The sequence below is a fragment of the Oryzias latipes genome, chromosome 10, assembly GCF_002234675.1.
Source record: "Oryzias latipes chromosome 10, ASM223467v1".
In the NCBI taxonomy this organism is placed as follows: domain Eukaryota; kingdom Metazoa; phylum Chordata; class Actinopteri; order Beloniformes; family Adrianichthyidae; genus Oryzias; species Oryzias latipes.
In genome coordinates this window covers 29,925,775-29,952,841 of record NC_019868.2, presented here as the reverse complement: position 1 = coordinate 29,952,841, position 27,067 = coordinate 29,925,775, and the positions used below count along the sequence as shown (strand labels likewise).

At 44.0% G+C, this 27,067-nt stretch overlaps 1 protein-coding gene across 3 annotated transcripts in view; it reads right to left on the bottom strand.

Annotated features, from left to right (window-relative positions):
- LOC101174755 (protocadherin-1) overlaps positions 1 to 27,067 on the bottom strand; it is a 155,587-nt gene that overhangs the window by 29,304 nt on the left and 99,216 nt on the right. Inside the window, exon 5 of one of the 3 annotated variants that reach the window (XM_011480596.3) lies at positions 10,654 to 10,752. The exons of 1 other annotated variant lie outside the window; for it this stretch is intronic. In XM_011480596.3, coding sequence (XP_011478898.1) covers positions 10,654 to 10,752 — 99 coding nt within the window. Of the gene's footprint in view, positions 1 to 10,653; positions 10,753 to 12,800; positions 14,634 to 27,067 lie in introns of those variants that run through there. One more of the 3 variants, XM_011480597.3, reaches the window with a different exon arrangement.

Here is a 27,067-nt window from a genome sequence, read left to right as displayed (position 1 = left end):
ACATCTTTACTTAGACTGGTGCCCCCAGAGGGATGGATGGATGGATGGATGGATTTGAAGTTGAATCTAATGGTAAACCCCATTGACATTTCCATTTTGATGATTTGTGTTTTTCTGCTGTAGTTCTTACAGTCTTGGGGAACATCTGGACTCAGAATCCGTGTCTCTTCTCTGGATGGACTTGTCTAGAATTAAAGTCCTGTTCTGTCTCCTCTGTGATTTGATGGAGAAGTCCTGATTCTTAAATCCCAGTCTTCATCTGGAAGGACTCTCTACTAAAAAAATGGGAAGCCTCCATAAGAACATGAATAATTTGGAGAAAAGCCTCTGAAGTTCTTCTGTGTTCTGTTAAAAGAAAAGCGTTTTTTTTTTCGTGGAATGTGGGGGTTGCAGCGAGTGTCGCGTCCATTCATTCATTCCCCCCCCCATGGACACAGACATCCCCCTGAGGCTGCATGCTGGTGGGTGAGGCAGGGCGTACGGGGGACTGTGATGGGGAGGAGTTTCCTGTTCCTCCATACAGTTTCCTGTTTGCCTGGAGAGAGCGGCGGCTGCGTTTGGGCTTCTCAATATTTAAGGTGAAGTATAGGAAATGTAAAAGCTTTGTGAGAGGGTTTGATTCATTATTCAGCCCCTCGCCGGCTCTGTGCCTCTCCTCTCTGCGCTGTGTGCTGCAGATAACAGCTCGGCTCTACGCTTTAATTCTTTTGCATCACAGATTAAAAAAGGCATAAAGAAAACACAGTCTTGGAGAATATAAGATGGCTTTATTTTTTCCCCCCTCCCCTCTCCTCCTTCGCTTGTACTGATAAAAAAAAAAGAAAATCCTGCGCCGTTCTCCTGATGTGAAGCCAATCTGCACTCACCGGGGTTCTGCAGACTTTTGTCTATTTTCTCTTTTGACATTTACAGTAAAGGCGGAGGAAGCGAGGACGGCGGCGGTTATCGGCCCGGAGCTGCGGGCCCGGAGCCCAGCACGGGAGGATGAAAGCAACCGCTTTGATTGCAGCAAAAATGAGACACGGAGGAGAAGTTGATTACGCCGGATTGAGCATAACCTCGGTTCGGTTCGGCAGCTCATCAGCTGACCCCCCCTCTCTCTCTATACGGGTGGGTGTCCACATTGGGAGCTGAAAAGAGAGAATAAAATAAAGAGAAATGTGTCTCGCACTCCTGCAATCCAGCGCATAATTGGCTTCCTGGACCGACTTCAATGGTTGCAAAAGATCTCTGACAAAACCATCCATAAATAAATCCTCCCTGGGTTTTTGTGGGTCTGCCTGCAGAAAGGCCTTGTTACGTATGGAAATGAGATTCTCCTCCTCTCTCCCAGTTGGCCCCCCTCCCTGTCTTATTGGCTCCCACCCATGCAAATGCAGGCCGAGGGTCCTTTTACGAAGGAGACCCCAAGAATCGGAGCGAGCATCAAAGGAGGCGACTGGATGTGAAGGAGTTTCAGCTGGAAACAGTGGAAACACCAACCCCCCCCCCCCCCCCCCCCCAGACAGACAGAAGCCAAACCCACTGGACCCCACGAGCAAGGCAGTCGGACCACTGCAGCGCAAGCCCCCCAGCTTCCCGAAGCACCTCCCCACTGCGCCGAGGGACGGCAACTGTTAGGTCGTTCCGGCGTCAGGAACAGGCCGCCGAGCGAGGAGCCCCCTCGGAGAGCCCCGCCCCCAAGTACAGGAAGGAAAATGACACACAGTCCTCGTTAAGGTTATCGCCTCTGCTGGTGACACGCGGATGACAAGGACAATTTAGCGCATGGCTGCGTCTCCTTGTCTTTGAGCAGGCACAAAACACACACACACACCCACGGCGCCGTGTGCAAATGAAGTTCAATAAGCGGAGATGAAACTTTCTTCTCCCTCAGGGTAAATTAGGAGGTCGCAGAGGCAGAAAAGAAGGAAAAACCAACAGCAGAGCAGCTGGGAATACGACAGGCCGACTGGGATCCTGTACCCAGACGCTGGACGCTCAGGAAACAGAAGACAAGTCTGGAAAAACTGCTGAGTCAGTCTCAGTTTTTAACCTGAAACCTTCAAATGGTCTTTGAAACATTCAGGTACTTTTTCTGGAACAACTTCATAGTCACTTTTATATCATTCATCCACAGTTCATGTTTCCACATTCTGTTGAAATGATTGTCCTTCAGGTTACTAACTGACACTAAATTCACGTGCATTTCCCATTAAAAACAGAATTTTAGCTTCAATAAAGGAAAACAAAGCTAGCTGGCCAACATGTTTAGCCTCATGAATATTGACCAGAGTGAGAATCTCCAGTCATGACGTTCATTGATCCTCGTAAACATTGTCGTTTGGATCCCAATGCTGACAGACGAGCAGCAGGTCAGTTAAAGACGTTCACGAGAAAACCTGGTGAGGAGAGTTTTGTCGTGTGCGGTGACCTCTGTGTGTGTAAACATGATGAACCGTAGAACGCTGCACTTCATTGATTTTGTCATCAAACCAACAGAAATATTGCTTTAAATACTTATGACAGAGAAACTGTATTTTAGTGACACCCTTGTTTGTTCTGATCAGCTCAGTCAGCAGGCAGACGACCTACAGCTTACGAGTCCTCTAGTCATCGAGTTAAAGTATCTAAACAATATTAGAAGTTAGAACCTGAAGCAGAAGAACCACAGTCATTAAAAAAAAGCTCTGAAAATGTTCCAAACAATGAAGATTGATGATTTTCAAACCACACATTTTGGTTTAAATTAATTTGAATTCATTTTTAAATATTTATTTAATTTTAGTTTATTAATCTATCCGGATAGTGAACAAATATATTAAGCTTAAAAAGCAAAGAAGCTTCCACCAGATTGTAGCATTACAGCTAATTTCCATCTGTAGTCCTGAAATATTCTGCCTAAACATAAAAAAAGAAGAAAAAAAAAGAAATGCAATATAAAACGCATTTACCAATTTACAAAGGAAAGAAACAAAACACGACATAATAAACTACTACGGGAAACCCTGATGGACAGATTATTCTGACCGTTAATGTCAGCGCCCTCACTCCCTCACTCCCCTTAGAGAAGATCTTTGGTACCAGAACCAGAATCACCTCATCTTTATCAATACCCCCCCCACTGGGGATCAAACATAGGCCTTCATCTTATGTTCAAATAACTTTACTACTAAAAATGAATAATAAATAAAACGTGAGGTTTAGATTACAAATGTGTTCATCCATGTCAGCAGTTAAGCTCAGGCGGTAGAGCAGGTCGTCCAACAACCGAAGGGTTGGCGGATCCATTCCTGCTCTGCGCGGCTAGTATGCAGCTCACTGCTCCCCCCAGGGGATGGGTCAAATGCGCAGAAAGAATTTCCCCATTGGGGGATAAATAAAGTCAAATTATTATTTTTTATTTATATTATTCTATGATTTTACAAAAAAAACGTATCTCCAAACTAATCAGAGGAGAAATCTCTGGACCTTTTTGAAAATGTTCAAACCATTTATGTAAATTACTGCCTATATTTATAAATTTGTAAACCTTTCTATTGTGTAATTTTGCAAAAGGAAACAAAAAAGCACACACATGAACACACACAGACACACAAGCCTCAGGATGTCAGCCATCAGGGGTCAGAGGTCAACAGAAAATGGACAGGAAGTGGACCGTATAGGACTGTGCTGGTGTGTGACTGCTATAAGTGGAGCAGAAGAAAATGCCCCCCCTGGACAGCACTTCCCTGCATGCAAACACACACAAACATGTCCCCCGACCCCTCTTTGTCTTTGCTGCACAAAACGCACACGTTCCGATTTTGATGCGATTGTTGCCCCAAAACAAAGGCGCCTGATGTGATGCGATGTGAAGGCCGAGCCGCCTCTCCGCCGTTTGCAGCTCGTCACAAACTCCGCCCTCCTCCCCCGAAGCTTCTGAAGTCACATGGGGAGCAGGAGCAGGCACCTCCCAAGAAAGGCGGGGCTAGCGCCAGCAGAGCAGGAAGTTCCGACCTGGGTTCCGTCCGTCTTCCCAGCAGGCCAGTGTGAGTCTGACGCTGGACGCTCGGCGCGTTGGCTGGTGCTGAACCCAGAGCGTGTGTTTGTGTGTGCTCTGCATGGCGAGCGCGGGCTGCACCGCTGACCCGTGTTCGCCTCAGTGTGTTTTTATCTCTGCCTGTGTGACCCGAATGGTAAATCCAGAATCCTGCACAAAGCTGTCTTTCACTGAGTGTGAGACGCTGTGTGTGCCATGAATTATGAGCAGCAGCCTCCGTCTGATATGGGCTTCTATCTCGCATATCAATGCCTGAGTTATCTCCTGACTCCTGTGTGGGGTTTTTCACAGCCTTGCCAAGAGGTTAATTAAAGGGGAGGGGCCTGTGAGCCGTTGCCAGGGGCAACGCTCTTGCACCACATCACCTGAATGGTCATGCACGTCTAAAACGAGCGTAGGGATGGAGGGGGGGCGGGAGGTCGCTGAGCCCGGGGTAAGAGGCTCCCCGCCGGGCCGCTGGGAGGGCCCCCGACCCGCTGCCGCTCAAACAACAAGCTAATCCTTACAGCACACAGAGGAGCCGCTAATAGGAGAGGATTAATCTGACAAATACACCCACTCCCCCGGCTGCTCCTCCTGTTTGTCTCCTCCTCTCTCCTCAGACCGTCAGGGTCCGGCTCTCCTCCTTCCCTCATTCTCTAGATGTATTTCTTCTATCTGCAGGTGAGCGTTGAGTTGATAGAAAATCTGGAAGTCGGCGGGTTGGAAAGAGCTTCAGTGTGCGTCTGCATGTGTGTGTTTGTTGTGTGTGTGTGTGTGTGTGTGTGTTGTGGAGTGGATTATCCAGGTTCCAGGACTCGGTGTTCGCTAGCAGCCGTGCAGAAAGCTTTAATGAGAAGTCGCTGTTTGCTGTGGACAGAGTGGGACTCATATGTACTACTACACACACGCATCCCACCATGACCTCTCTCTCTCACACACACACACCCACACCCACACACACACACACACCCACACACACACACAGCAGCAAACTAATAGGATTTGTACGTTTTCTTTGTAAACCAGTCTGTCCTCTGCCTCCTCATTAAACTGCACACAGACACACACTGATGCTGGACTGACTTCACACTGAAAATTGTGTGTCTTTGTGAGTGTGTGTTGGTGTGGTGTGCTGGCTCAAGACCGGCAGACGTTCCTTTACAGACGGAACGGCTGCAGATCCACCAAACGTCTCAATTAAGTTATTTTTACCATTGATGGTGAGAAATGCACAAATGTTTTTAACAAACACAAACTACAAACATACACTGAACAGCTGCAGACAACAATGCGACAACTGCAAGTCACCGACAGACCAGAACGTGCAGTCCGATCCAAAACTGACACTCCTCTCCTGCGTCATGTGGTGAGCAGCCAGCGGCGTGGCGCCGTGGCACCTCGCTCTCAAACACCTTTTCATCAGCCCAAAAATCCTCCCACCCATTTCTCTTATGTCTCCCAAATAATAAATGTTTCATATGTGTGTTTTAAAAATGTACAAAAAAAATCACAAGACTGTTAAGATTCATAAGCCATTCATATCTGCTCTCCTTTTTCATACATATTTCTACTTTTCTCGGTTTAAATCCATTTACCGGCTCAGATGTGTGAAGATTTATTTGGAAAGTGAAAAATTCATTATAGTCAGCAGTGTGTGCTTTTTAAAGGCAGCTATTCCAACTTTCTATTCCAACTTTGTAAGTGTAGACAAAGGCGTTCCACAAGGTTCCTCACTTGGTCCCCTTTTTTTTAAAATTTTTATTAATGACCTTCCAACTAAATGCATTGACAGCAAGATTCAACTCTATGCTGATGATACTGTCATTTACTCATCTAAATCTGATATTATTGACATTCAGCACTCAATTCAACATGATTTTAATTCTGTTCAATTGTGGTCACAATCTAATAAGCTTATACTCAACAAATCTAAATAACATTTCATGTTGTTTCAAAAAAGATTGCGCCTAGTAGCTGCTAATGAAATAAATTTAACTTAAATGGACATGTCACCCATTTCAGGAACAGAACAATTCAAATACCTTGGTTTGTGGCTTGACTCCTCATTTTCATTTAGTGCTTATATACAGTCCATTGTCCATACAATTTCTTATCGTTTAAAATTACTTTATCAATCCATTGTTTAAGTTTCTCAGTCATGAAGAAAATTATCTCACAACTGATCATCCCGACTTTAGATTATAATGACATAATATATCAAACCCCAGTCTCACTAACCTCCGACCACTGAATGTTGTTTATAACAGTTTGTGTATGTTTATTCTCCGTTGTCCGTTTAGAACTGACCACTGTCTAATGTATCAGCAACTGTCCTGGCTTCCCCTCTCCTCCCAACGTCAACTTCACTGGCTATTGTACATCTTCAAATGTATTAACCTCAGTTACCCAGAATAACTCAAACAATATCTAACTCCTTTTCAGTCTTCTTATAATTTACATCATGCAGATCAAATCTTTTTTGTTGTTCCAAGAGTCAAAAAAGAAATCAGAAAATATTCATTTTATTACAAAGCACCCTCTGACTGGAACAATCTTCCTCCATCTATTCGTTCTTTAACCTCATTCTTTGCATTTAAAAATGCCTGTTTAGAACATCTTCAACACTCATTTTTGATTGAATTTGATTTCTTTCCTGCTTTTTATTCCCTTCACCGTAAACTAACTGCTAAGAGGTGCAATAAATGTCTGTGCTAGTGTGTGTGTGTGTGTGTGTGTGTGTGTCTGTGTGTGTGTGTCTGCGTGCGTGCGTGCGTGTGTCTGTGTGTGTGTGTTCATGCTCGTTGCCTTGTATATTTTAAGCTCTTTATTGTTTTGACATATATAAACTTTGCTTAACTGTATCTGTCGGTATTTGCTTGTTTTGTTGTAAGTTGAGGACCCCCATGAAAACGAGATGACACATCTCAAGGGGCTTATCCTGCAAACAAATACATTGGAAAATTGAAATTCCTGACATTTAAGGTGAAGCAGACATGTTTTATCAGCCTCAAATAAACGTAATATTCACGGCCAGACCTACACTTATGTGTAGGGGGATCTAATTTAATTTAACATCAAATTAGATCCCCCTACATTTCATTTCATCAGTTAATTCAGCATAAATCGAGGCTTTTCTTCTGCAAAGCATAAAAATAAGAACAAAGTCAGAGCAGCTGAAAAAAAAATCCATCCAACGAGTGACCTAAAAATGTAAATATCTCAGCAAATATTAAAAATCGTGTTTGTACAACACAGAAAACCCCGGGAAGATTAAATCCTTTATAATTAAATTAATGTTTCATTTGCAATGGGGATCAACAGATTTAAACAAATAGCTGCAAAAGGTAAAAAAAAAAAAAAAAAAGCTAACAGCTGAAAAAAGACGAGCGATGAAATTAACCACAAACCATTAAGTCGCCTTTAGACGTTTCAGAACAGCCAATAAATTCAAACCAAAGCATTTTTAGAGAGATTAAGGACAGTGAGCTGAAAGAAATCCATGAACAGAAAACGCGTGAATCCAGTAAAACAAAGGCAGCCGTTCCCAGCACCTCCTTCCTCAGAGGAGGCACCGGCTGGTTCCTGACAAGTTCCTGACAAGTTCTTCCCACAAAGGTTCTGGTCAAACCCAAAGAACAACATCACGTGTTTGAAGTCTTTACATACTAATATATACAAAAGTCTGGCGTCAGAGTTGAATGAAGGCCAGATTTAGCGTAAAAGACATTTTGTTCTTGAGATAAAAACAATAACCTCTCTGGTAGACGTGGGGGCGGTACCTTCAGGTCCAAACGAGGGGTTCCAAAGACTTTTATCTGATTTATGAAAGCAAAGATGGCATCAAACCCACGGAGCGGCACAGTGTTTACCGTCAGCCATCACATCAGGGATGTAAAAGACAGAATCAGTCATGCCTTAATGGCAAAGCTCTGCTTTCCAAAGTCAGGTCATTTATTCCTGAAAGAGCAGTCAGCTGCTGCACGCGTCAGCCAAAGCTGAATACCAACATTTCTGCAAACAGATCCGACATTTGGATCGACACCAGCATTTAATCACTTCTGCGTTGGCTTGTGGCCCACCTCTAATAACATTTTTATGCAAATTGCTCCATAATTTTTTGAGTAATCCTGCAAACAAACAAACAAACCGGAGCGCTCAGAGTGCATATCCTCCTCCAAGGTCAATGCTGCATTTTGCAGTTTTACTGAAGTGGTTCTGATCCACATGGGCATTCCTGTCCCCATGCAGCAGCTCTTCAACAGGTTTACAACAGAACTGAAGATGACTTCCTGGAGAGTGGGAGCGAAATGTTGCAGCTTCTCCTAAAAAAAGTCATTTCGCTCAATGATCAGTGATCGATTTCTATGGAGGAATCTTTGGAGAAAACCAAACCGGGTAAAGACGCATCGTGGTTTGGGCCTTTTTTTAATTCCACCACCTCTGAAAGCTCCAGAACCACGTGGAGGACCAACAGTAGACAGAACACAGCTGAAGGTGGCTCCCCAAGCTCAATTATTTACTCACTCTGGGAGCTGCTCACCTTTGATAAGAGCGCGTTCACAACAAAATGCAGCTAGTTTCTCCCCCTGCCAGGAAGAATACGCATCTCAGCGGAGAAGGAAGTAGACTTCAGTGTTTTCCCGCCGCTCTCTGGGCGGCCTCGTCTTTTTACATGCTCCATTTTCTGCAGCCAGCTGGAGCTCCCGCGCCTTTTGTGCAGTGCGTAAACGCAGCAAAGTGTTCATTTCTGTTTACAACTGTCACCAGTTCACATTCGGATGATCCTCTTCATTTCACACTCGCCACATTCCAGTGCATCTGTCAACCCCAGCGTTTGGGTGACCTTTACTACTGCATTTTATTTTCCTGCAGCTCTGGAGCAGTAGGACATCTCATTTAAATGTGCAGAACTAAAACATACTGTACGTTGAGAGCTTGTTGACCAGCCTTCTGGTGTGGTATGCAGAGCCAAGTTTACGGCTGAAAACGCATCTGAGTGGGAAAAATCTGCCTCAACTGCTTCTTATCGAGCACTCGGGTGCTGCAGATCACCTCTCAGTCCAGTTGTTGGGATAAAGATGTGACTGACAGGAAAACAAACAGAATGACATAGAGGCAGAGACTCCAGTCATGTGACTTAGGTTGTGTCTGAATTCCTTCACTACTCACTACTTTGTGCGTTTGTTTCTTTTTAGAGCTGCCTGAACCTCCATTTCCAAAATCTAGTGCCCAAGAAGTTTCCCAGAAGTCTCTGCAACAAACCAGTGTACATCGATGCTCACTAGACTGGTGAATGTAGACCACAATGCATTGGGTTTGAAGAATTTTTCATGTGAAAAATAATGCATTTGAATCTATTTTTTTAAATAAATCATCCATGTGTGGGTTAGTAACACGTTCATATTTATTAAGTTTTTACTTTGGGTGGACGTCATGTTTGCTGTTCAAAGCTAAAAAGTAGCCAGCATGGTGTCCGAATTGCTTTTAAAATCTAGTGTTTATAATCCCACCCTGTCTAGTTTTTTAGTAGTTGGTGAGGAAGGAGGGAGTCATGTGACTTGGACTTGAGTCATGCATTTTATAACTTTAGAAAATGTCTTGCTACACAAAGGATTCCTCCTCATCAACCTCTCATGTTTCTACTGGGCCAGCAACAGACTGAGGATCTGTCCAGGGTGAACCGTGCCTTTTCCCAACAGTAGCTGGGATTGGCTCCAGCAACCCTGTGACCTTAAGATTGATTCAGCAGGTTTAGAAATAGATAGATGGACATTTCTGAGTTTGTGGTTTTTGTTCCTGAAAATAATCGAAGGTTGAAGAACATTTTTTTCTTAAATGTTTGGTAGAGAGATAACCAGAGTATTTTAAGTACAGGCATAAAAAAACAGTCCTTTCAGGTTCATTTCTGCTGTGAGGTCACACATATTATGCTATTTTTGACTCATATTTACTCTGAATGTTGCTGACAGTTGCTGAGTTATCCTCGTTATATGTACGCATGTCTTTTACAAGCAGAGGGCGTAAATGCAGCCCTCATAAGTGAGCAATTGCACCTTCTCTTTGGTGGTTTCAGCGCCTTTGTTTGGACACAAACATCCCTGATTTGTGAATTCTGGCAGAAAACGTCCGTCTGTTTATGCGGCACTTTAAAGATGATCACAGACAGCAGTGATTCCTGAAGCTTCAGGCCTTTAAAAGCAGAACAGACAGAGCGGAACTGGATACGGGCTCAACACCGAAGGCAACGATGGGGAAGTATCTCGCATTTATCCTCCATTTGTGACTCATTTTCATGGAATGAATGAGCAGAAAACGATCAAGTTGAATTTTGTTCAGCTCGGTGTGCTGAAATATCAACTTGGCGAATGTGCTCACAGCGTGCACGCCCCCGGGCTTTTGGCTGCAGTGACACACACGAGCCAGCACAGCTGTCCTGTTCAGGAGCTGCCATGCGGTTACGGCACAAAGACTAACCCAAACCAGGACCGGTCTCATCGGGTCTACGAGCCCCAACGCTGAGCAGGAACAGCAGGAAAGTTCCAGAGATGTCAAAGCTGCAGCTGGACTGTGTGAGGATGGTTTTGTGCGCACAAAGAACACACATCAACACAGCAGCAAACAGACAGATGTCTCTGGCTTCTTATACTTACTTCTTATCGCTTCTGCATGCTCAGACATGAACTCGCTCATGTGGCGCGGTCTCTTAAAAGCCCCTCCCTCCATGCGTGGCTCCATCTCTCCATCCTCTCCTGTCCAGAGAGTTGGATGGTGATTAGCGTTGGGATTCTGGGACTGTGGCCTCAGCTTTCATTACCAGCCATAAGCACAGCTATGCAGCAATGTGTGCGCCGATGCCTTCAGAGGTGTGTGTTTGTGAGTGTGCGAGGGGAGCCGCGCTGCTGCTTGGATAACGAGAGGGGTGTTGTTTGTCATGACAGTAATTAAGCCCACAGTTTAATCAAAATATGACAGCAGTAGAAAGTATGGACACATTCTTACAAATACCAGGAGGCCCTGGCTCTCTGCTCATCATTCACAATAAAAGCCCCGCTAACAACATCAGGAGTTCTTTATTCCAGAATATAAGGTGTTTAAAACATCGTCTCCATTATGGGAATCTCACGAACTGGAGCCTGATTCATGACCTTTGCCCTCATCTGTCCCAATACCGAGCAGCAGCCGAGCCACCGGTGTCAGGGGGGCCAGATGCTTTTCCCGTTGGATCAACGTTGAACGTTTGACGGCTCAGGTGAAAGCTCTGAGGTTTTGGCAAGCCCTTTCCTGCTGACTAGTCAATCAACTGATCCCACTGTCATGGGTGGCTTGTTGTCCTTCCAGTGTTTAGAGACGGAACAGAGCAGGAGCTGGTGAACCAGAGATGGTTTTGTGTTGGACAGCTTTTGTCTCCTGTCAGCACAGTCGACAGAAAATCAACACAAAATGCCAGCCGTTCTCCATGAAAGGAGTGACCGCGCAGGTTAATATGACCTGCAAGGCTTTCAGCTCTTTACCAAACACAGCTGGTTAAACATCAGCAGGTTAGAGGAAACAGGTAAGAAGAAGGGTTCCCTCACATTCCAGAAATGTTCCTCCTGACCAGATTTTAAACGGTTTAATGATGATGTCAGAATGATGAAGATGAAGGTAAAGTTCAAACATCCAAAACTGTCCGACTTCCTCTTTGACGGTACCTCAGGTTGTTGTGATTTCTGGTCATGTGACACGTTTGTTAAAATGCTTCACAGACTGAACCAAAACTGCAGTAAAACCAAGCAGAGGACGTCCAGCACTGAGTAGACGTCCGCAGAGCAGCCGCCATCGCATCTGTGAAGATGGAGAAACGTCTGAACGGCATCTACAACAACTGAGGAGGGGTGGGTCCAAAACCCGGTGGTACCGGCACAGATGCATATGGGACTACTGTGTAGTAATCTAACGAACCCCATGGACCAGAGTGACGTTCACAGGCGCTCTGAAAAAAGACCGTTGTCATGGCGATGAGTGGGGAAATGTGTGTTCAATTCAGCGTGTGTGAAGACGGAGACGCCGCGCTGCAGACTGTCAGAAAGAGGAAACACAAAAACATCAGAGGCTCCTTCACCCTGTCACGCTGCTTCACCACACTTACATGTTTGGGAAAAAGGTATGGTTCTTTTTTTTACACTTTTGAAGTAACCAATTTTGAAAAAAACACCCTTTTGGCACCAGATTCAACCCAAAGTGTACTCATCTGAGGGGGGAACCCTGCTGAGACATCGTCTTAACTGTGAGGGGTGCAAGTGGGGGGGGTTGTCGTTAGCCGTTTTTTCCCGTAGTTTTGTTCCTGTCTTGACCTTAAATTGTTTTGTTTTTACCTTCAGGATGTAGATAATCAAAGCTTTCATTGGTCATTTCAATGTTTGGCCTTTACTTGATATACGGCACACGGCTGAGCTAACGAGGTTTTTACATGGGAAGCAGTGAGGAGTGCAGCTGGAGTTTCTCATGGAAACGCCATGAATTCATTGGTTAAAGAGTAAATCAAACTTGTTGAGGAGGAAACAACTGAAAGGCTTTCTTCAGTGTTTTTGTATTTTGAGGTAGAATCTGTGAGCAGCTTTGGACTCTCCACTCTGTGGTGATGCTAGAGATTAAAACGGGTTTCACTATTTCTCTCTTCTAGCTTTTCCTGAAACATTATCGGTTATCTGAGTCAAGGATTTCATGTAAACTTTGCAAATGACAGTAGAAACGTTTTGTAAAAAAAAAGATCCAGAGCATAAAAAAGGAGAAAAGAAGAAACCCTGCAGCGCTTGAGTGTGATATCAACACTTGTTTATTGTAATAAAAACTTCTGGATACAAAGTACATTCACAGGTACAGCAGCAGGACACCAAGCTGCTCTGTCTGATTCCTACTGAAAACCAGCGATTACTACAAATACTCAAACTCATTTTACAGCTTTATATCTCATAAACATACTGCTATAATTTGGAATAAACACACTGATGCACTTACAAGTAGTCCATGTTCTGATCACTGGTTATTGTCTGTTACTAAGCTCTGCCACACGCCGACTAGCTGAGTCCTACACAAATGTATTTACCAGAAGATACACGAGCAGAGAGCCGGCGGAGGCTCCGAGGTTCAGTCTTAAGTGGTTTCATTCGCACATGTCAGGAAGGATTTGAACTGCCTGAATGACTGGAAAAACTGGAGGTTAAACCTTCAATTGTATAAAAAACAAACTATTTACTTGGAGCTGTTGAAAGGTAAGTGAAGACGGAAAGGCTGGGTTGAAATGAGGAGCGAATTTTGGTTTCTATAGGTGGAGTAGCAGCAGAAAAGACGAGCGTACATACATCCTTCCACCAGCTTCATATTTCACATACATGACTTTGTAGAAGCACTCATATCTGTGGGTTTCTGTACGTAGCAATTTGTTTGAAAATCAATACAATTTGTCTGAAGCTTGTTCGGACCTTCTTTTAAAATAAAAGATTTGAAGAAAAATGTTTCAATATTTTATCATCAAAATTCCTACTTTGGCACCAAATGAATCCAAGAAAGTCAATAAGGAAGTTTTCTCAGAGTCTGAAGCTGTTTGGCAGATTAAAGATGTGAATGCTTTGTGTTCTTCATTCACGCTTCACACCAAACTTTTCCTTCATGACCATCGGGAAGGACCGGCCGCCTTCTTCTGATTGTTCTTTACTTAAAATTTGTTGCCCTAGCGCTGTTTGTCTTGATGGCTTTTCTCTAATGATCATCCAGGAGCTAAAACCGCATCAGAACGCCCCGAAAAGGAGTAAACAAGGCTGTCTTTTTGATTCACATGTTTTGTTTGTGGTAAACTGCTTGTTAAACTATGCTGCCAAGAATCACAGAGTTCCTTTGTACTGTCTGGTTTTTACACCAACGCTGTCCTACTCTGCTCAAGTTTGACAGAGATCACATAAAAACTGATCCGCCTCCCACACAGTGCTCATTTGCGAGTGGCAGTGGTGGCAACAGGAGCAGGAAGAGTTCTTACTGGCCCGTGAGAGAAGGCGTGTCCGTTGATTATCTGCCCTTCACCCTGTCCTCCGAACCCTGACTGTTAATCTACAGGCACCAGGGCGACCCGAAAAACGGGAAAAAGTTGTTTTCTAAGAGTGGAAACCGCGGATTCCACAAAGCGAGGGGGGACTGCAAAAAAAAAGAAAAGAAAAGAAGAAGGGCATCAAAAACTGATGAAAGGCTGAGATCCACTGCAGTCAGGACCAGTCCATTCGGGCTTCAGTTCCATCTACAAGAAAAGCGGTGCAGCCTAAAAACGGCGTGATGGGGGGGGGGGGGGGGGGAGGCCCCAGAAGCTCAAAGATGATACATGCCTCTCAGTTCAGGACATTCTGGATAAAAAACATGTTTTCAAGATGTGACTGTCCACGATGTGACAAAAAAACAAAAAACATCGTATGACCAAAGAGGGAAAAAAAGTCAAAAAAACTGCAGCAGAGAAAAAAAAAAGCTCAAGGGCTTAATGGGTTTCTCAGTAAAGAGTAGGGGGAAAAAAGGAAGCTTAAGATGCTCTTTGTGTCTTTAGTTTTGTCTTAAGGCAGTCTTTTTTGTCCGGACGCCCTCTCCGGCTGGGTGCTTGACGACGCTCCACCTACAAGAGGATAGATACGAACGTCTTACACCTCAAGTAACGCAACGCAGAACACATTCCATGCAAAATGTCTCATCAATGAGGAAAAAAATGTCAAAAAAGGAGGATTGATTTAGACTTGACTGAAGAAAAAGAATGTTTTTTTCAAAAGTGCTAATCAAAAAAATGCAGCAGAGGCCAGTAGAGCCACAATAACGCAAAAAAATGAAGTCAACACATACAAAATCATTGAACTGTGCATGAACCCACTTGGCCACAGATAAAGAAAGCACGGGCGATGTCAAATTTAATTGGAAAATGTGAAATAAAAAATGACCAGATAAAGAGAACACAACTTTGAAAAGACTTTTTTCATTAAAGACGTGATAGAAAAACACAAAATGGTCAAAATGGTGCTAAACAGTTCTTAAACATGGGGCTAAAATCAGTTTTTAAACCTCTTCTAAAGCTCATTTTTACTGGTAATAATATTTGATATGACACTGCTATTCAAATTCAGGTTTTTAGAAAAAGCAACTCAGATAGTTATTTTAGTTGTAAAGCTGTCAGGAAGTGCACTCATTGTTTAAATCAGAGTAAATTAACGACATTGAAATGAAAATGTGTGTGTTCTACAACCGTCCCCAAACAATCTACCTCTAGATGTTCGGAGATGTGCGATAAAACCTTGTGAAATTGAAAGAAAATTTGCATTAATTGGAGACAGAAACGAGGTAATTCAAAAGGGTAAACGTCCCTCAAAAGACACTATGTTAACATCTGAAGCAGTTGAACCATTTGAAGCCTCTAAAGCTGAGACTGAATCTTGAGACTGGATGTCTTCATTTGGACTTCATTGCATCAGTTGACAATTTATTTGAATTTCAACAAAATTGTAACTAATCAGAAAATCTGGTTGAGATGTGGTCCAGCGCATCCCTAACTCAATCTGTACCTGACTGTCAGGTAAAAAAACACACAAACGTGAGAAAAATCCAACAAAGGAGCCGTTTTCAGTGAGGGTCCAGGAGCCACACATCTCATGTGAGGACAGCTCTTTCCTCTTCGGGGGTCTGCTGGTGAATTTTAGGCTAAAACCTGATCAGTTAGCACTTTTCTACCACCAGAGTCAGATTCTTTTCTGGCATCGTTCTTGTTGTCCCTTCATAGATCCGCAGACAGCCAATCACGGCTCAGTGACACACGACTGATCCAATTCAAATGTTAATGAAACAGGAGTCAGGTTTGGTCATGGATCCATGTCCCGTTGAGGTTTTTATCTTTTTGCATCAGAGCGGCTGTCTGTGGTTGAACGAAGCCTCACGTCCAAACGCTCCTCTGGACTTTCACTGACGGAGTTTCTGAGTTTATCTTCTGCTTCCCACACTTTGTGTGATCAACAAAGTGAAGTGATCCACGCCGTGAACACTGCTGGTCTCATCGGCAGATTTTCCCGTATGGTTTCAGGTTTGTGGTGCGGTTGGCTGGGGAGCAGCCACAGTCGGGCGTTGGAGTCTGCCTTCATCTTCGTCTTGTTGCTGCATTTAATGAATTTGTTTATGTAATACGGAGAATTTGCTGAACGTCGGTGACCTTTAAATGATGAATCCAGCTGCTGCACAACAGACCTGAGGCTGCGCACAAACACTTGCCGAGCTGCTTTTGTGTTGCTGTTGGCTGAGATGTGTCATGATCCTGCATTAGTGTGTGTGTGTGTGTGTGTGTGTGTGTGTGTGTGTGTGTGTGTGTTTGTGTGTGTGTGTGTGTGTGTGCGCACAGCGCTGACACACCAGCATGGCCTCAGGTTCTTCTGTTTTCAGGGATTACCGTCCCCATGTAATCCTCTGCTGGTGTTTTTCTTCTCTACCTTTCGCCGTCTATCTTCATTCTCTCTTTCTTCTCGTCTTCATTCCTAATCTTTCCTTTTCTTTTTTTTTTTTTTTTTGCACACACTCCAATCCCTCCCTCCTCGGTTCTTTTCATGACTTCCCCCGCCTCCACTCCCAATGCGCCGGCATCTGTTCATAATGAAGCGCAGTTGGACGTCGTCCTCGTTTAGCGCCTCCTCCACGCTACCTGCTCCGGAGGTTACCCCCCCGCCGGGCACATTTGTTAGAATCCTGAGCACCTCCCTCCCACCCCTCCTCATCCAGATGCCATTGATACGGGAAGTGGGTCACCTACAGAGCTGAAATCAGGCCAGGTTACACAACGCGGCAGACAAAGTTCAAATGTGGAGTCATGTTTGTAAAACTATGGAACTCAAAGCTCTCCAGAACCGTTTCCCCCCAAACTGATGACTCAGTGTCCAAACACTGCAGAACAACGTCCGTCTTTTCTGTTAGTCTGAAACATCTTTATTGAAAACCTTCTGTGTTTTTAAGGAAGCTGGAGCTTTTCTGAACCAAAGTCTTTGAAGCATCAGAAAATGCAACGATGAGGCCTGTGGACACACTGCTGCTCATTTTCAGTTTCAGGAGTCCAAATCTGTTTAAAAATGTTAAACTTTAGGACTTCTCTTTTATCCCGCGCTTGTTAGAAGACAAGATGAAGCAGGTGTAAGCATAACCTTGTAAGCCATGAAAGAATTTTCTTTCATGACGGCGTCTGGAAAAAGCTCATTCTGCTCCTCTGTTCAAGGTTTGCATAAAGAACAGGAATGTTTCCATCAAAAGAGCATTAAAGAGACGTCACGACACATTCCATCGTCCTTCTGACGTTCTTGTCCTGATCAATGTGAGCTCACGCCATGACTGCTTTAAAGACCTGATGGTAATGGTAATGTCCACAGTAATGTTCCCACAATGCATTTCCCCGTTCAGAGACAGGTGCAGCATCTCTGACTGTTCTGGTTACCACACCAACTTTATTTATAAAGCCCTTGAAAACAACTACAGCTGAAACCAGAGTGCTGTCCATCTTTACAAACTAAAAACCAACAGGCATTGTCCAAGTTAGTTATTTAGAGTGGAAATGGAAAAGAGAAGGAGGTGGTAGAAAAACAAGGAGAGGAGTTGTTGAGTCTATGGGGGGGCCGGCATTACCCACCTCTCCTTCAATGCCTGGCCAATTTGCTGCTTGGGCATAAAACATTGTTTTTGATGGCCAAAATGCCGTTCTTTACACCACCTTTCTTGCTGATTTATGATACTTTCTGCTTGCCATAGCTCGACGCCTGTCCAAAAGCGTGTTCATAAGCTTGACGCTCCAGCCACATGTGGGAGGAGCTACCACCAGATGCTTTCCTGATGGTGTCTGTGTGTCTGATGACAACGCATGGAGGACCTGGAGGATGTTTAGAGCGATGAGGGTTGTAGCTGGTGAGGCAGACTTACAAACAAATGAGAGGCCAATACACGTCATTTCATGTTCCACCCATCACACCTCAAACTAAATACTAAAACGTAGTTTCCGACTAAACTTACATGTCTTGAGACAAAGACTCCAAACTAAGAAGGCGTAATTTATGCTCCATTGTATGGCAAGCGAAAAGGATCCTAAACAGGAAAAGCGGTGTAAAGAACGGTGGTTTGGCTATTAAAGAGCTGCTTTTATCGCTCATTTTAAAATAACACGTAATTTACGCTGTCTTGTGTTGTCCCAAGATGTGTGCAAAAAGCTGTGCTTTATTGTGTAGAACCACACGTACAAAACGGCGTTCTAGTGTGCTCAAAACAACATGTGTGTCACATTTGGGCGTCAAAAACGCTGTAATGTTTGAATCGACTGGCTCAGGCCAAACAGACTCATCAGCTTTCTGTGACAGCCTTCAGCAGCTGCACCTTCAGCTTTTTCTCATGTGGGAATTGTGAGTCCAACTCCAGAGAACACACATGGTGTCTTTGTGTTTGTTTTCTTTTTCTTTTGCACTTTTAGCCCCAGTAGTTTTTTGACTGTATTTAGTGTTTCCTGTTACTTCTCCTCTTCTTCTTCTTTTTTTTTGTTACAGGTATCAATTACGTTAATAAACTATTTAAAACAGACTGTTTGTCACAGACAAATCAGAAAATCTTTTTGTAGTCATCAAATTACCAAACAAACATGCTGTGACAACAGAGACACTTCCTGTCTAAAAATTGTGAAAAATCAATGGATGAACAAATCTTTGGTGTGGTAAGTTGCTTTAGTTATCTGCCAGACGTATGGAATGTCAATGTGAACAAGTTTGAAAATAAATAACACAGCGTGTCCACAAAATGTATAGGACAATAATTAGTAAACTAAGAAAAAGGTAAAAACATTTAATTTTACAAGCAATAAAAGCGCCGTGACAGAATATACGAAAATGTGTCACTCAGGTACTTTCTCATAATGTAACAAAAGATGAATAAGCCAAAATACAATTTTTTTCATGTAAATGGTTGTAAAATTCATAGAAATATTGATGTTTTTTTTTTCCTTTTGAGGTATCCAATCCTGCTGCTGTAGGTATAACATTCCATAAATGCAGTACTTTTTAAACAACCATAGATGCAAAATATTTCAGCTGTGATCTATTTTTCCTTTGCAATATTATTGTTTTTGGAGTTAATGCCAAAACACGTTTAAAAAAGCTTTTTGACCTGCTGTTTGTGAATTCAATAGAGCTTCTGATCTGTTGGAAATGTTTCTGTATTTGCAAACGGAGCATCAGAATGGAGCAGAGCAGAGAGCTTGTGGCCCACCGGATGTAATCCTCAGCTCCTCCCATCCATCCCTGCAGTTTCTCTTCATCATTAAAGCTGCTCGGCATGCAGAGGACTGACAGGTTCTTACGTAACAACTCCTCAGCTTGTTAAATAATCCTAACTAACCCCTCAACACTTTCTATAAAACTAAGGCTTCATAAAATACTTTTCTGCTTTTCCTGACCAGATAAATTAGTCCAACATTTTCAGGGTTTAGTTTCAGCTCAGAAATATGCTTAAGGAAACCTTTTAAATCTCCTCTGAAGGAGGATTTTTATCTCATTATCTAAAGAAAATCTGTGTCTTCTTTGGGAAGATGGTTTCGTTTTGCAGATAACCAGCTGATTCTGTCAGCTTCCGCTTGATAACAAGTTAATGACTTTGACTTTAGATCAAACCAGGAATTAAGTTGCACGGATATAAAAAAGCATTTTTTCATAATTATCAAACCAACATGATTTTTTACCTAAGATAACCCGAGGAGATGTGAATCATAATTTCTTTTATTCTGTCTGATCTGGTTTTATGAGAGAATAAGACTCGTATTTGACTAAAACATCTGGATCATCTTCAAAGGTTTTGGACAAATATTGACCTTTGGTAAAGGTGTGAGACCACAAACTAACTTTAAGGTATAGTGTCAGGCATGGCGGTGGGAGTGTAATGGTGGGAATTGTGTTTTTCATAAGGAGCTACTCCGGTGCTCAGGCTCAAGAGCATGCGGGTTCTGCAGCAGGAGGGTTTTTGACCTCTATTGCTCGTCACGGAAAGAGTGTTAATGTGTCCGAACTGGGTCAGTTCTGCAAAGACGACAACTTCCACAGACGGTCAGGTTGGGAGGGGGTGTTGTCTCAGGCTGCCTGTCCTTAATGCACAGAAGATGCTTTCATCTTTTAATGACATGATAGATCAAAACAACAAAGTCACCAAAAAGATTTTAAAAATCAGGAAGAAAATGTAAAGTTTTCCCTGAATTATAGTTCTAAAACTTTGCACATTAACATCTTTTTTTTTCTAAAAACATCAGTTCATTGTAATTTTACTTAAACAAACGTTTCTGGTTTTGTCTCAACACGGAAGGAACGGCAGAGCAAACATGCTGGTTTCTCCTGAGGAGAACACGGTGTTTTATTTGCTTTAACAGGCTCTCACATTCATGTGGAATCAAATCAAACCCGCTTCCTTTTTTCATGTACAGCATCGTTCACTGATCCAAGTGAAGCTAATTTAATTACACGAATGTTTGTCCACTCTCTGCATTCTTATCGAGCCGCTCTCCAGCTTCTGCGGTGAAAAACAGCAACCTTTGTGTTTCCTGCAGATAAAGTGAAGCAGAGTGTGAATAAAGAGCGCGGCTGGGTGGGACTGGAAGGGTACAAAAGGCCTCAGTCACTCCGTGCTCACAGAAGGTGAAAGCCTTTCAGGACCTGCATTCAAACCTCCACTGAAGCGCTCAGCCTTTTGTTCGGAGGAAGGACAAAGCCCCAATCAGACGCAAAGAAACAAATTCTTCTGATGTTTCAGAGAAATGCTGTGAAATAAGAGGCCAGATGTGATAGATTTTCATAGCAATGGAAGTTGATGAAACTTCCTCTCAAACACAGCCGATATTCAAAGCGGATGTTTTCCTGGACCATGTGGGTTCAGGATGGCAGCGGCGTGCTTTCACACTCGTCAGAAAGAAACTTCTGGAGGACAAAACGGCTAAATGTTCCTCTGGGTCAGAGAAGGAGGATCTGTTCTTCAGAGATGTTTGTGTTGCTTCAACTAAAACTATTTCACCAAAAAGGTTTCTCTGAGCTGAAAGCTAATAAAAGCATGGACAGATAAAGACTTCTGTGAGCAGAAAGTCCTTCAGAGGCACAAAGAGCTCCTCCGCTGCCTCTGATCTCTGCAGCTGACCTTGGTGGAGAGGCTCTCCAATCACACAAACACCAGAGATGATGGAGAAATGAAAGTCCTCTGGACTGAAATGGCATCATTACACATATTGTGAGGAAGGAAAGTCCCCGCCTCACAGACAAACTCCAACACAAGCTGCTGTTGATGATGGAGGATGATGGAGAATCCTCTGATGTTTGCAGGAACAGAAACAGAAAACGGAATGTTTGATCTGATTCATTTCCTAAACGTGTGAGAAATGCAACAAATGAACGATGATCCTAAAGGATCCTGGAAAAACTGACCCCCACGAAAAACTTGAACCCTAGAGATCTGCAAGGAACTCTGGGTAGATTGATTTTTCTGAAGGTTGAAGGTTTTTGGTGGCAGAAGCTTGGATGAAGAACAAACCGAGCAGGAACCTGAGCTTCCACGTCCACACTTCCATGACTGGCAGGGATGACTTCTGCAGTGAAATGTTCTTCTGGGGCAGAACGACAGCGCGGACAAAGCATCTTCAGCAGTGGGACTGTAACAGCAGCTCCTCTTCAGGAACAGAGCGCCGTCTGCATAAAGGCCACACCCTGACGATTAGCAGAGCAGCGGCGTGGCTCGGCCCCCGCTCTGTGCATCAGAGCCTGCCGCCATTTGACCACTGCGTCCTTTCACAGTTTTGTTCTTCCTGAGGGAGTGGCGGCAGACCGCGCTCCATTTAGCCAGGTTAACCCCCAACATCTCCACCATCCAGCCTGGTGTCTGTTAGCAGAAGTCCTGCTGCTGCAGCTACCGAGGAGGAAGAGCGAAGGGAGCGTCTCAGACTGAGGAGGAGGAGAACAATCACCTCCAAATAACCATTTTGGAGGATGAGAGCTGAGGACCAGGAGATCTCAGGAAGATGCCTCGCTTCTGCTGCCAAGGCCCAGATCTTTTATCTTCTCTCCCAATCAGCGCCGTCCCATTTTTCTAAGTTGATTCCTCTCTTAGGCGTTCAGCTCTCGCTCACTTTTTCTGTTTTGGCCCAAGCACCTCCCCTTCATCTGCTCTCACTCCGACTTATTTAACTTCCCTCTCAAGCGAAAGAGAGACAGACATGATTTAGGGTCCATTTCATTATCAGTTGGTGTCGAGGCAGAACAAATGAAGCCATTATCTGAGATATAGCACCCAGAAGAGAGTCACGTTCGCACCGTCTCTTTAGAAAAGCTCCTGCGCCGTTCACGGCTCCTTCCTGAGGATGGAGAAGACCAAATGTCCTCTGGCTCTTTCTACCGCGGGTACGATGGGCTGAGGATCCGGACTGTTCAGCTGAAAGGTCATGACCTTTTAGACAGCCTTCTCTACACCGCCAGCATTTTAGCTGATGAAGACTTTGTCCACCTTCTTCCATCTGAGATCCAGGAGGCTCTGTTTCCGTCTAATCTGGGGCGGGGCTTCAGCTGACTCCTCCCATTGTTCCGGCCGCTTCTCTCCACTTCAAGCTTGTGTGAGGAAGATTGACGGAAGACTTCAGAGTCAAAACAAGAAGAATGCGGAGGCCTGCCTCGCACAGGTCGCCATGCCAACCCCAGCCCGGCCCTTTTAACTCCAACGCCCCCCACTTCAGCGTCTAATGTTATTCTGAGCGTGTAGCCCCCCCCCGCTGCGTGTCAATGATTCACGCTTCTCTGGAGAGTCAGAAAAAGCAGCGACCGGCTCGGGTCTCATTGATTAATGGAGAGATCGTGGAGGTGAAGGAGCTTCAGAAATGTGTGTTTATGATGTCAGACAACAGAGAAAAGACTGTAACTTCTTTATTGATTCTGCCTCTGAGGAGCGCCGCACAAAGACGCAGGGATTTATTCAGAAATTACACTCTCATCCACATCCTGGAGCACGGCTCACCTCAGTATTCTGAGGCAGAGCGAGCAGACGGCGACAAGCAGCCTTCAGAAGGCGAACGCCGCAGAACTTGGCGCATTGATGCTCACTAGATTAGTTAATATAGACCACAATGCATTGCGTTTGAACATTTTTTCATTTGAAAAAACAGAGCAGTCCCCCACCACCACACTCCCACCACCACGTCAGACTCTGACAGTCACAGTTCACATACACGCCCGTTCTAATGAAAAGTCTGTTAGTGTGCACGTATGAGCGTTTCCGTCTTCCATCTGCAAATCTTACGCATTCATGCTTGACGTTTTTGGGCTCCTCGTCCAAAACGTGAGGCTATTTTCTTTGAGTTCCTCAGCAAACTGTAGCGTTCTCCACCCGAAATGTCTGAAGTTTTTTTAATAAAAGCTTTTCCTACAGGTGGGTGTAGACGCTGTATTTTAGCAACGTTTTAGGTAAAAAACAGGATTTTGTTTCTACATATTTGCCTTCTATTAAAACCTAATATGGTTTCATTTATTGATGCTGGACTACAGGACAAAAGCTGCTCAGCAAGTCAAGCAGAACTCTGAGATTTGATTAAATATCATCAGAAACGGAGACTGCTGTCTGAATCTGACCTGAAAATAAGGAAGCAGCAATAATCAAGAAAATCATTTCAGAAAATAAGGGCAGAATTTCTAACTAATCCTGTGTTTGCATCCAATAAACAAGAGCAGCTGATCTTAATGAGTGTGTGCGTTTGTCAGTGTGTGTGTGTGTGTGTGTTGTGGACTTGTTTTGTTCTTTAATGAGCGCTGCATGGACGTTACGTCGAGAGCGACCTAACAAACTCTGGAGTCGGTTGATCGAGTCCGCAATTAGGTCAAATTCAGAGGAGAGAGAGAGCTTTTGCATCTGAGCTGAACTCAGAGCCAAACACACACACACACACACGCACACACACACACACAGAGGAGCAGCACAGGACGATCCGGGACTTCAGAAGCTCTAATGACTGTGAACAGTAACGGTTGAAGTCGGTATTGATGACGGAAAGACTTGCTTTCTTGCGGGATCGATAGTCCGGGCCTCCAACTCTCACACAGCCTCACAAACGGACGCGAGGAGGTAAACACAGCTATAGATTTCAGGATAGACACTCCGAGCAGCGTTTCTCCAATCAGTGATCCAGCGCTAACGAGACGTCTGATCAGCAATCACAGGGCGGAAATGACAGCCTGTGATCTCCTTCGTCCCCTCGGGGCCCGATCGGTTCTGCCGCAGACAAATCAAGTCGGATCGGACCATTCGCTGCCAGAACAAACTGCAAATAGGAAATTGACTTCCTGTCAGAACGCAGAGGAATCAGAGGGACAGAGAAACGCACCTCTGCGCGTGGATGAGAGGAAAACACAGGCCACGCCTCTTCCTTGGAAAAGGACAAACATCAGTTTCATCCACAAAGATCTCCAGCTTGCAGCACGTCTGTCATCATCTGCAGCTCAGTCCTTCAAGCCCAACGTCTTTGGAGGACTTCATTCTAGTTCTGATTTAGTCAAGAAAAACGAGGAATACCTCTGAAAAGGTCTCTGAATGATATGGAAAAGTAAAAGATTTCTCCAAAGAACCTAGAAGAAAAAAGGTTTTAAAAAAGTCCTTCTTAGTCTGTTTGTTCTGATTTTATCTCCTGGTTGAATCTGGAACGAACGTCGATCTAGAGACGTCACACGGAGCAACAGAACCTGAGAATCCTGTCATTTACACTCACTTTTATGAATCTAAACCCCCAGAATGCAACAGCAGCAGGAAGCAAAGCCTTAGATTTGTGTTCACTGTAGGAGACTTTAACCACTGAAGTGTTTCTTCTTCCTACCACCCAGAATGAACCCGGTCCGATCGCTGGATGACAGACGTGCAGCTGTGCCTCCACCTGCCCCCCACCCCCACCCCACACATCTGGCAGGCCAGCTGTGGAAAGACCAAAGACAGGAGCTGCAGCTAACGAGCTTAACGAGCTTCAGCTTTAAGGAACCAACAAGGACAGGGGCAGAAGAAGGGGGGTAGTTGGTCACCATTCTCCCAGGAGGTGTGTGTGTGTGTGGGGGGGGTCTTCTGCTGCGGGGGAGGTCAACATGACATCGGGGACAGTTGCAGTCCATGTTCGTGTGTGTGTGTCACCCTACAGCACGGCTCGTTTAGGTGTGAGTGTGTGTGTGTCCTTGCCTCCCTCTCTTACCCCCTGACCTCTGACCTCGAGTTCCCATGATGCTGCAGCTGTCAGCGGAATGACGGATGCTCCTGCAGCCAACCAGTACTGACACAACAGGAGCCCAGCGTGTGTTTTTGTGAGTCCGCAGGCTTGCCTGACTTGTGTTAAGGGTTTTAAAAAATGTGGTCATCCTCAGTTTGTGTAGGTAAACACTTATAAGGCATGCCCACATGACAGCGCCCTCTTGTGGCTGCAGCAGAACAAAGAACAGGTTTTTCAGACAGTGGGCCAGTATTCCCAATATTGCACTAAAAATAGAAGTAATTCAGCAAAATAAATGTCTGTCGTTTCCAAATGTTATTCAGATACAGATCTCAAAATGGTTCTTCTACTTGCATCCACTGTTAGTCTTTTCCATTGTGCTGCTCAGTCTCAGTCTGTTCTGTGACATGAATGGAAGCTGCTTAAAAGCAAAAGTCTACAGGCAAAAATGAATTTCAGAATGTTGAAAAAAAAAACAAATTCTCTAAAATATTAGGGGAGGGTGCATTGATAGGATTGATACCAAGGTGAGGTATGAATATTTGGGCTATGAGATCAATATTTTTGTCAGTTTTTTTTTAAATACGTACAGTAAAGAGCTTAAATTTACTAACAGAGTCCCTCCAAGCGCAGCGTCTGTCTGTCTGTCTCCATTGTTGCCAGATTGGGGAAAAAAGAGACCAATTTAAGTAAATACTCCTCAATCTGGCAACATTGTCCATCTGGGTAAACAAAGCACCTCCTCCTCTCTCTCCTCCTCCTCCTCCTCGCTCACCTCCTCCTCTCTCACCTCCTCCTCTCTCTCCTCTTCCTCGCTCTCCTCCTCCTCGCTCACCTCCTCCTCTCTCACCTCCTCCTCTCTCTCCTCTTCCTCGCTCTCCTCTTCCTCGCTCACCTCCTCCTCTCTCACTTGCTCCTCCCCTTCCAGCTTCATTGTAGAGCCGAGTCATTAAAGCGCCACATATTTGCTCTAAAGGCAGGACTTTAGTTGTGTTGTTTATAATTTTATATTTATACAGTGTTGCTTTTGTTTATTTATTTTACCAGTGACTTTACTATTTTGTTACTGCCTTTATTTATATATTTTTAAATGTATTTATGTAATGCTGTTATACTTAATTTTTTGGTACATGTTTTGCTTTTTTTTCTTTCACACTAGTTACTCTTTTCTTTTTGTTATTGTTTTATTAAGGCATCATTAACATACATGTTCAATATTTGATGCGTGTTCAATAAATTAACTTAGTGTTGCAATAAGTGAATTAATAATTGTAATTGCTGAAGGTGTCTGTCCTGTGTTTTGTTGTACACTTAAATAACATAAAAATGTGCATTTCCAAAATTATTCTATAATCAGGCCGTTCAAGATAAAAGTATGGGTATCGGTGATATTAGCCCTGTAATGACTTGGTGTTGGATCGATACTCAAATCGGCAGTATCACCCAAACCTACAAAACATAGAAAGTACTTTCCTGTCAGACGTTGGCTGACGGTTCAGAGCTCAAGTTTTGTCAAAGAGGACATTTGACTAAATCCATCAGATCTAATCAGAAAACGTGATCTCATCCTTTGGTGTTTTCCTGCTAAAATGTTGTTTCAGTTTTCACAGCATGGTTGTCTGGAGGATGAGGTTATTCCGGCAAAGATGGAGGAATGAGCGCGTTTGCGGGTTTTTACTGCAGGTTCCTGCGTGATGGGTGGGTCTGTCCTTCTGCTCAGCGCTGTGGGCGTGTCTCTGAAGCTGCAATGGGAACGAAGGCTAAAGGAGGTCGGACAGCTACCAGCCTTAAAGAGTGAAGCT